Source organism: Anomalospiza imberbis, chromosome 8 (assembly GCF_031753505.1).
Source record: "Anomalospiza imberbis isolate Cuckoo-Finch-1a 21T00152 chromosome 8, ASM3175350v1, whole genome shotgun sequence".
Classification (NCBI taxonomy): domain Eukaryota; kingdom Metazoa; phylum Chordata; class Aves; order Passeriformes; family Viduidae; genus Anomalospiza; species Anomalospiza imberbis.
This window is the reverse complement of record NC_089688.1, coordinates 17,932,263-17,943,409: the sequence shown is the minus strand read 5'-3', so window position 1 is coordinate 17,943,409 and position 11,147 is coordinate 17,932,263. Positions and strand designations below refer to the sequence as shown.

General features: G+C 41.0%; 1 protein-coding gene across 1 annotated transcript in view; it reads left to right on the top strand.

Moving 5' to 3' along the window:
- Window positions 1-251: 251 nt before the first annotated feature.
- VSTM4 (V-set and transmembrane domain containing 4) overlaps window positions 252-11,147 on the top strand; it is a 30,469-nt gene continuing 19,573 nt past the window's right edge. The window contains exons 1-4 of the mRNA XM_068197578.1: window positions 252-402; window positions 5,663-6,061; window positions 9,689-9,757; window positions 10,550-10,657. Of these exons, the coding sequence (XP_068053679.1) occupies window positions 348-402; window positions 5,663-6,061; window positions 9,689-9,757; window positions 10,550-10,657 (631 nt within the window). The 5' untranslated portion in view covers window positions 252-347. The remainder of the gene's footprint in view (window positions 403-5,662; window positions 6,062-9,688; window positions 9,758-10,549; window positions 10,658-11,147) is intronic.

Here is an 11,147-nt window from a genome sequence, read left to right as displayed (position 1 = left end):
AGGGGTGTGTGGGTGTGTGCAGAGAGGATCGCGGAGGCTAGAGATCCCTGTCTAGCCCTAATGCCACCCGACAGGCATGGTGTGGGCAGAAACGACAGGGAAAGGGGGCGAGAAAAAGCGGAGTTGAAGGGGGACAGGACGCTGGGAAGGGCAAAGGAGTAGGGAGGGAAGGAAGAAAGCGGAAAAAAAAAAAAGGAAAAAAAAAAAAAAAAGGAGGAGAAAGGGGAGGAGATGAAAAGCAAGGGGAGAAGGGAGGACCGGGCGGGGAAGAGGCGAGAGGCCGGGGAGGAGAGGAGGGAGGCAGCTCGGCAGAGGGGGACGGGACGGGACCCGGCGCCCCGCGGGCCATGCGCCTCCTGGCTACGGCGCTGGCCGCCCTGCTGGCCACGGCCTCGGCCCCAGGTAAGCGCCCAGCGGGACCCGACCCCTCCCTCGGCCCGGCGGACCCTGGCCCCGGCTCGGGCAGCCCCCGACCAGCGCCTCGGAGCGGGCCCGGGTCCCCGCAGCGGGCGGGGCCGCGGCAGCGCCGGCTCGGGCGGCGGGACGGGCGGCGGGCGAGAGTCGGGGGTCCCCGGCCGCGGAGCCCCTCCGCCCGCCCGGTCCCTACCCCGCTCCGCTGCCGCTTCCCCGGGCTCCCGGCAGCAGCGCTTCTTCGCAGCGATCGGATCCCGTTTAGAAAAGAAAGAAAGCCCTCTCCATGCTAGTTCGTGGAAATGGGTCCTCGGCCGTCTTCTGTGCCAGGCAAAGCCGAAGCAAAGGGAGATTCGGTGTTGTGTTTTCCACAGGTGCCCTGATCCCGTTGGCATCAGGTGGAAATGGAACCTGTAGGTCACTTGTAGAAAGCCTCCTCCCTTTAAGACCCTTTATGCCTCTAAAAACAAAGGTATATTGTATTGGACAGCGTTGTGTGTCCTGAAGCTGCAGAACAGACGCAGAGTCTGGATGTGAACTTCCAGGTGCAGTGAGCTCAGAGAGGTGGGGAAGCCTTGCTCATTCAAGGCTAATGAAAGACTTGAATTTGAACTCCACCGCAGAAGGGCAAGAGATGGTGGAGGCAGAGGTTTGGTTCAAGTCCATCTTCAGTCAATGCAGAAGCTTTCTCTGAGGGGGAGCTTCTGGCTTGTGAAACTTGATGACAGATCTGTTCAACTGAAAATGGCTGATTGTTTTTTGGTGCTCTTGCTAGCCAGCTCCTAATTCTTTTCATTTAAACAAAGAGCTTTGCTTCTTCTTGGCTCATCTGCTCTTTTTAATTGTAAAGAAATCAAACGAAAGCAGGCTTCAACAGTAGCATAGCTTCACTGAGCAAACTACAGCACAGGTAAAAGGCATCCCATATGCTTGTGGTTGTGCAAAGCTGAGATCAGAAGGTAACCACCTCCAGTCCCCCAGCTATCAGTCCTTGCAGCACTCGAGGCTGGGTTGCAGATTCTGCCCATCGTCTCCATGGAGGAAGAGAGAGAGGCCTGTATACAGCACTAAACCTGGACTGTGAGCAGCTGTGCACAGGAGCAGCTCCACTCCTGTCTCAACTGAAGTAACTGGGGTTCTCCCACAAAACCACAGCCATGCTGAAATTGCTCACCACATGTAAGGACCAGTGGCCACTGTAAGTCCTCTGGCACTGTTCCAGCACAGACAGAGGGGAGAGGCTCTGGCATAAACAAGTTTCTGGGTGCTAGAAGTATAGTTTGGTACCCCTGACAGTGCTGTTAAAGTGTTTTGCTGTGTAATATAGCAGACAGCAAAGTCCAAATGTAGCTAATTCTTGGACTTGAGCTGGTATAAGTAGAAATGGACTATTTTCAAAGTGGGATTTTTTAAAAAAGAGCTTAGGCAGCAGTCACCTTTCCTGAGTCCCCACAGGCTACTGAGACATGCTGGTGGAACATACCAGAGAAGCAAGCAGCTAAAATGTTGGGATGGGAGCAACTAAACAAGCTTATTGCAAACAGGAGAGAAGTCTAATGGTTAAGCGCACTGCAAAGAAATCACCAAATCTCTGACTCTCTCTCCTCCTCCATTCTATAAATAATTTCCCTTTCCAAGAAGAAATGAGACTGAAAGTCTTGTGGTGAGCTCCACCTGAATGGCTACATCGTACCATGCTGGGAAGGCAGAAGAAGATAAACAGTGATTCCTCACTTGAAACAGCAATCTGAAGTCTAGAAATTCAGTGCTATGTTGGCACACAAGTCTGCTCTTAAGTTGTGAAGTTTCCTGCTCTTGCAAGAAGCCCATTACAAGGGTAAACCTCATGTTGGGGCTGACCAATGCCTGCTAAAGACAGGAGGAACATGTCCACTAGTGTCTGAGGGCCTTGAATGAGGGTTTTGCTTTCCACATAGGAGGTAGATGAACTCTTTCCTTCAAAATCCACTGTTCCTCCTTCAATGGCAGTAGGAGATAAAGTCAAATGGATATTGCTTTTCTGCTTTGTATAAAAGCATCACCTGACCCTGTTCAACATGTGCTGATACCATGATAAAAGGAGCATGAGATTTCCAAAACTCTCCCCATTGCTGTACTTGTGCAGCAGCACCAGTGGGAGCCACAGAAGGAAGATAAGGAGATAGGTTCCCACTGATCAGAAACGTGAAGGATGCAAAATTTGGCATGTCCCTATAAAGAGACATGTCCCCAGAGGAAAAGTAGAAGCATTATGTATAAAATACCAATGTTTGTATGAGTGTAAACAGCTAGAAAGGGATCAGAATCTCCATGTACAATGCTGCTTTATCTTCTCATAGAAGTGTCCATCATCACCATATCTGACTTCCTCTGTATGTTCTCTTGGGTACTTCTTGGCACTATGTTCTGCCTAGTTTGGAATTAAGCAATGATTTTTTTTTTCCCTTTTATTTTAGGACTCTGTTTCATAAGTACTCCTAGCCAGCTTTTTCAAAAAAGAAATTCACATGTCAGGAAAATGACATAATTGTTTTTCTTTACAGTTCTCATGACATGTTCATAATTTCAGTAGAAAATGATCTGTGTTTTTCATTTTTGCAAACCATAATTTTAGAAATGATTTATTGAACATTTATTGCCAAAGTACATTTGAGGACACCAAAAAGTATTGAAAATCTCAAAGTTATTCCTTATTTACTAAGCAGCACAATCTTCAAATTTAATCTTATTTTGATAGCAGAGACAGCCAGTTACTGGCTTCCCTTCTGCTGGTAAAGCACCAAGGCTGGTAAGTCCAGAGAGTAATAACTTAAATTTCTTGCCTGGAAAGCTTTTGGTAGAATTCAGCCTAAATTTTAAATTTCAACATCCTGTTCTACTTTTATGCTTTCTACAATCCAAAATAACTTCTTACTTTGACATTCATGTGAATTGCAGACACAAACATAATGCACAAATAATTTTATCAATAACCTCATCCATGCTTAGCTGTAGTATCGTCAATAATGTTTTTTAAAAACCCGAACTGTTCTTTATACAATATATTTTCTCCTTCATAACAAAAAAATAATGTTTACTTGGAATAAACATGCCATTCAGTAGACATTTTGATGGAAGTGGCACAAAATAATGATCGTACTATTAATTTTCAGAAATCTCAAACAGTTGCAATGCAACTTCTTTAATTTAGTGGATTTACTGTAAGTAAGGTGATATAATTCACCACTTCATTTGACAGCTTCACTGGGACTATAAAACCAGTGTCTTTTTCTCCAAAACTCCTTCAGAAATAGAATGGAAATACTTTACTTGCTTATTTTGAAGATAAATATATGTTTGTGTTTCAGGGGCTGATGTCAGACAATAGTCTCTGCCAAAATACTCATCTCCTTTGTTAAAATGTTCCTTGCTGATGTGCTAGAAAAGTGTCCAGAAATGAAAAAATCATCCTCCCAGAGTTGCAATTCTCATTAGTATTTGAGTACAGTACAGTATTCACATAACAGGAAGTTCACAGTTTAGAGGACATTACATGCTTTGCAGAGTGCATTGCAGGGAGTGCTTGCTCACTGCTGGCATACGGTTCTCTGTCTAGTGGATGCCCTCAGACCGGTGGATTACACATCACAAGTCATTTAGGGAACACATTGCCACAGTACAGCATTGGTCAGAAATAGATCACTCTCTGATATGACTAATCAGGACTTTCTTAATGTGCATTCAGAAGGAAATAAAATGAGTGTTGATTACCATGCCTCAGAAAATCAGTCCAGTGCAAATCAGTTAGGTCAGGAAAAGGAAATCTTCCTCTATTAAACAGCTATGGACAGTTTTTTCAGCCTTGGCTGAATTATTATTATAATAAAAATAACTGGCTATTATTAGAAGTAAAGCAAGAGAAGAACTGGTCTAAATGACAGTTTAGGATGAAGAACACTAAAGACAAGAATCATAAATTAATGGAACAATGGAATAATAATTTGTCCCAATATGATCTCATGTCCTATTTTTTCATGATATAAATCATGTCAAATACTGTCAGATTAACTTGAATTTGTAGTCAGAAAAACTAGTCTGAATTAAACCCAGGTTTGAGATGACCATTTGATTATGACAAGGAGAACATTACTTAAAACGGAGGACATGGGGAACTGTAGGCTATGGAGAATTTAGTGGCCTTCCAGTGAAAATCTAGGGAACAGTATGATGTAAGGTCTGCACAAATGATGTCTAAAAGAAGTAGACAGAAGCATGCATATTGAAATGCTGACCTTATCAAATCAACATAAGAGGACAGCACATAGGAAAAACTGAGGATGGGGTAACAGAAGCAGAGCAGAAGTTAGTACAGCAAAGTCACATTCTTGGGGATTAGTAAGAATTTCTTTGATAGGCTGGTGACTGATATGCAAATGACAAAGGGAAAAAACCCAAGTATTCTATTTATTTGTCACCTGACATAAAATCATGTATGAAAGTACCTTGAAAAAGGACAAGATAATTCTGGGATATACCACATAAGGTATATCCCAGTCAAATCTGAGAAGTACTGTGAGTATTCCACAAGACAATGGACAACTTCTTTCCAGACACTGCCTGTAACTGCAGTCAATTACATTAAAAAAAAAAAATAATTACAGTCAACCCCAAAATCTAAACTGTAACCACTGCAGAGAAGGACTGTTAGGGTGAATAGGGAAGACACTGCTTTACTAGAGGAGAGTAACAGAGCTTGTTTTCTTTAGCTCAACAAATCAAAGGCTGAGGCCAGATAATCGCTTTGTATATGGAGTCAGGAAGTAAGCTCTAGAGAAGAAAACGCTATTTTAAGCTTAAAGCTGGCACAGGAACAAATGAGCATAAATTGGTTATTGAAAGCCTTTAGCCTGGAGGTCCTAAGAAAGATGCAAACTGTCAGAAGAGCTGGTCACGAAACAGTTTCCAAAACTGTTAAAAGACCAATAAAAGATTACGTGAAGTTGGTCCTGTGACAGTAGCAAGGTCTCCATGTCATCTCTAGGTTATTGATTAGTGACAGAAAAAATGCTAGGGCAGACTCACTGAAGGAGGGCCTCACACCATCCTTAACATTCACAGAGTGGCAGATGATGTCAGGTTCTACAAGGTCATTAAATTACTGCACACTAAACAGATGCTATCAGTTTACCTGCTGTGGGCTTGCATGCTGGGACAGATTTTGGTGCTGTTGTGCCACTATGGAGGATTCTCACCATCTTTTCTTTCCTTACAGATGTTTGTGAGGCTTTAAATGTGACGGTCTCTCCTGGACCAACAGTGCAATACTCCGAGGGGGATAATGCTACCCTTTACTGCCACATTTCTCAGAAGAGAAAGACAGACAATTTGCTGGCTGTGCGGTGGGTCTTCGCTGCATCACCTACCCAGGAGCATCTGATGATCAAAATGACAAAGTTTGGGTCGGTCCAGTATTATGGAAATTATACTCATCATTTTCACAAGCAAAGACTTCATCTTCTTAAAGAGAAACATGGAACTATGTACAAATTTCTTATTTTAAGCCTCCAGCAAACAGATCAAGGACATTATATATGTAAAGTACAGGAAATTGGCAAACACAGAAATAAGTGGACAGCATGGTCAAATGGTACAGCAGCTACTGAAATAAGAGGTGAGAGATTACTGATTTCAAGTCTATAATTTCTTATAATTTCTTTGTCCTGTGATCTCTTTTTTTTCCTTGTAAATTCACCCATAAGACATTTGAATTTAGATTATTTTTGAATGTAATTTGTGGCTAGGAGAAGAAAACCTAATACTCGACTTACGTTTTGCCTCTCTCTTAGTGTTTCCGTTGGTCTTAGTTCTAGCCTAGCACCTGTTGGTCAGTAGCACTTTTACTATCACTTCAGTACTATTGTTTATACCACTTGCAGCCAGAAAGCAGAGCTAGAAAAGCAATGGCCAGCTTGCTGGTATTGAATTTTGGATAAAATGACCAGCAACAAGTTGAACCAAGTTGAAGACAAGCCATCTCTTTGGGATGGATGAGCTCAATTCTTAAGCCACCACACCCACACTTTCTGAGATGGGTGAAGTTGGATTTCGAGAACAGACTCGTTTGGAGAGGTGGTTTTGCTTAGCAGCTGTGCCATCAGTGCTAGCTGGCAGACTTCCACCCCTGTTTGTGTCTCTATAAACAGAAAAGTTGGTTTCTCACAGGGACTTTATCTTTAAAGATAATGCCAGAAAGCAGTGTTGAGTGTTTTCTCATTCACTGAATGATATAAGTTCCTAAATGCCTGTAGTAGAAACATATGGATTTGTCAAGAGATCTTGGAGATGGAATGGCATGTTCCAAGTAAGTGGCAGCAGAAGGAAAAGCAAAATAAAATATTGTCACCCCGTCTGTCATACTCCTCCTCACAAAGAGACACTCCACATCTTTCATAGCTTCTCAGGCTATTGGTAATTTTAATACTGAAACCTCTCATTACTTTTCACAGTTAAACTATGGAGTTCAGATCAATGAAATTACTGAAAAGAAGGAAATCCGTAATTGTTCAGTCCAGTCCTTATATAATATTTTCCCCCAGATTTCTAGTATGAGTCATGAATATATAATCAGAATAGGGATTTGAGACCTCATGACTTCATCATTTTCACACTGTCTGCTCAGCTGTATTGCTGCTCTCCACTTCAAATGACCCAAAGCAGAGCAGGAAACCTGAGACAAGGGAGGAAGGCTGGCCAGCCTGTAGAGAGTTTTTGATACCCTGTGGGGATCTGAGGCAAACACCACAACCACCCTTCCCTGCCCCCTTAAAAGGATATTTATTCTAACTCTTAATCTAGATTAAAGATACCAAAAGACATCTGAAATATTGCATATCTTTAAATGTCATAGCAACTGTTTTACCACTTAAAGCCTCTTGACTGGAAACAGAGGACCACCTTTGCTAGCAGTTGGCTAATGCACCCTGAGTGTACAGTACTTGCTGTGCTTAAGAGGGAAGGTAACTCTTTTCCAAGTACTGATAAAGTTTCCAGTTTTCCCAAAAGTAACACTTGGGCTTTTCAAGGAAATTTTATTCCAAACACATTTTCTGTTTTATATTATGATCAGTTACACTTTTTATTGCAAAGGGATTTACTTATATTACAGTTAGACCCAGGATACAACAAAAGGAGCAATACAAATTGCCTGAAACATTTGAATACTTAAGTTGTACAGCTTGTGCTTTATCAAATAAGGTAGCAGTGTTCCACCACATCACAGTTGCTGTGTTGCCTAACATTTTGTTCCAGTAATGTGTCTGCAGTTATGCCCAAATTCAAAATAGTATCTTTATGCTAAAGCACCAGACAAATTTCTTAAAACTTTGCACATCAAGCAGAGGCAGACATAGAACAGTCTTTAAAAAAAAAAAAAAAATTCACACAGAAAGAGGAGGTTACTGTGCAAGGCACAGATTTCCAGGGGGAAAAGAAAAGGATAATTCTGCTTCAAAATGTAACTTCCTCTTGAATCAAGCTGACAGCTGGATCTGTGGTATCTACTGCTATTAACTTAAATTCAGATTTTGTTATTTGACAGCAAGTTTGCTTGTGCAAATTTGCATAGACCATTAATAAGTTGCAAACACATTTTGTTGCAACACATAAATTTGTACAAATACACATATTGGACTTACAGAAAAACAACTGAGTTACAGGTTACAATTCCTTACCATGTAATGATGACAAGTAGAAGCCCCTGGCTTCTACTTCAGGGGCAAAATACATTTCTTTGGAAAAGAAGCCTTATTGTGGAGATGGAGTCCTTACAGTTTTCTGTTCCTGCACTTGTGTCAACTACAGCAACTCTGTAGTGTTTTCAGAAGGTCCACCTGAAATTTGAACTGCTGCAGTTTGCCCCTTTCAGTGTTGTGAATACATCAGATAGTATTTATAAGTAGGTTATTATTAAATTGTGTTAGTAAAACCAAGACAAATCCATGTGCCAGTGTTGCCAAGAAGTGCCTCCCAATCCAGCCACACAATGTCTAAGATAAGGGCAACCTTTTCTCCTTCCCCCGTATTCTCATTAAAGGCATCTCTTCCTGGGCTTGTCATCAATGTCAGCCTAAAACCAAGTTAATTATAGTAGAGAATACACAAAAAAACAAGTTTATCAGAAAAGAAAAATCAGAAAAATGGTTCTTCTACTCCCTTCCTATCAGAAAGCTCAAAGTAATCAGTATTCTTCTTAGAACAGTATTGAGCACCCCAAAACCATCATTTACAATCAGGCAATCCCTCATGATCCTGCCCATCTCTTAGGAAGAGCAATACATTTTCCAAATGATTTACAGTCCAAGAGAACAGGCTTCTTATAGAAGGACAAACATAGAAAATTAGGCAGTCCAAGTATAATCCTATTGGCATGGACAACAAAAACAAGTAGATGATCACAACAATCTGTCTTGTTGGGAAGCTTATTTATCAGAATTTACCATAGAAGAAAGTCTGACTTCTTAGTTACATGTGGCATTTTCTAACAGTAAAAACGTTGCAAGATACAGGAATGCAAGATTGTGGTTTTTTTTGCCAAAATGAACAAAAACCCTTTTCTCAGGGAAGTTATCCTGAAATACTTGCCAAAAATCTACACATGTGATGCTTTCATGTAACAAATGAGTAATTTGTTAAAATATTCAGGATGAGCTTCCCATCGAAACTGAAGAGAAGATTTCATCAGTCCTGAAAGTTGTATATCCATTGATCTAGCCCCACTCTTCACATCCCTGCAGGGCACTATGTAATGAAATCCTTTGCCAGTAAGATACTTGTTCTCTAATGATTTGCCACATGAAGCTCTCTTGGAGGTTCAGACCTCACTGGCAATCTGGAGAACATTACCAGACTCCCATTTCATTGCAGTGATTGCTAGAGAAAGAAAAGTTATGGAATTGGCATAAGTGACATAATCTAATCTGATATCATAAAAAAATATCAGCATGCAGAAACAATCTGGCTGAGGAGAGCACAGAGGGTTTTGAACAACATTTCAGTAGTCAAAGTATTTGGATTCTGGTTCTAGGCTGTACAGCTGTTATGATATTGACAGTCATCCATCCTCCTGAAACAGGGAGGACAATTCTGTGACTATTCTGAACTGTTTCATTAAAAGACAATTAGACAAAGCAAAATCTTGGGGCACTGAAGTCTAAGGCAGAATACATTTATTTTAAGAGGTTCAAACTTTTTATGTCACACATTTTTCAATTTTTGTCATATCTTGTTTGGTTTTTTTCAGTGATATCATCAAAATCTTCTGATCGTCCCACTATCAAGAAAAATCATGACACTTGGAAGTTTTTTGAAGGTAAAGACACATAACTGCTACTGTGTTTATACATGATGTTAGTTCAGTTCAATGGACAGGACAACTAAAGTGCCCCAAATCAGGACCAACTTTGCTGGTTCCTGTACAAACCCAGCCTTGCCTGAGAATCATCCCACAAAGCACAAGAGGTACTGGACAAAAGAGAATGGAAGAGTCAAGCTTCAGTGTCTCCTATATCTGTTATGGCCAATGGCAAAATAACCACTGGAAATATGTTACAACACCTGAATAAAAGCCATGAGGGGAGACTAAAGCTGTAGTTGGAAAAAGAAAAAAATAATCATACAAAAATTTCAAGCCAGTGCCGCCAGCAGAAGAAGCAATTGCAGACTTTCTTCCTTCTTTCCCAGCCACCCAGCACTCTCCCCACTGCCACTTTTCTTGTTTTAGTGTTTGTTTTTTTCTTTTGTTACCAAAAAAAAAAAAAAAAGTACAGCTGTTTGAACTGGGAAATAACCCAACTGAAGTCCTTTTGGGTTTTGAGTTGTTGCTCAAAAAATCCACAAACCCCAAACCAGTCCTTTGTTTGCTCCTGAAAGTCACAACTCATAAGTACAGTTATGCCTATTTGCATTTATGCAGACTTCAACCAAATTTCAAACTGAACAGGATATTATAGGAAAGTTTCAAGAGGGTTAAACTACTTCTGAACTGTTACCCTAAATCTATAGGACCAGAGTCTGTTTAGATCTTGTAGACGTAACTTTTTCCTGTCCCATCATCATGAAGCATCAGTTGCAGCACTGACCATCATCTGTGCTTGGGTTTCAGATCTGTACATGTATGCAGTGTTTGTGTGCTCCATAGGCATCATCAGTGTCCTCCTTTTCACACTTGTCATTCTCTGTCAGTCCCTTCTGAGCAAGAGGAGATCCACAGGTGAGTGAAATGCCATTCTTGATGACTGCAAAGCCCTTGCCAAAAAGGGGGGTGGATAGGGGAGAGAAGAGAACGCAGAGAAAGCAGGAAAAATAAATATTTCCTTGCCTTGATTGTAATTTTAAATAAAATTGGTAGGAAGAGAAAAATTCTGCCAGCCAAATTAGAACATAGGCATTTTCTTCCCTTTAAATAGGGAGGAAATAAAACTGAATTTGCTTTGGACTTTTCAAAAATCTTCCACCTTTGCACAAACATAAGTTGAAAGTAGTTGGAACTTCTTTCAGAGGAGACCAAGTGCTGAATCACTGAGTTGCATTCTGACCAGAAGCTAAAATTTTGCATGAGTCATGTTTCTCCAAACATGCAGAGGGGTTTCAAAGCAATCTTAACTCTGTTCTATTTTATTCTCCTTTCTTGAGTAGCTGTCAATATTGTTGGGAATTTGAGGGCTTTTATTAGCACTCACTTGCAGTATTTTCTGAAACTA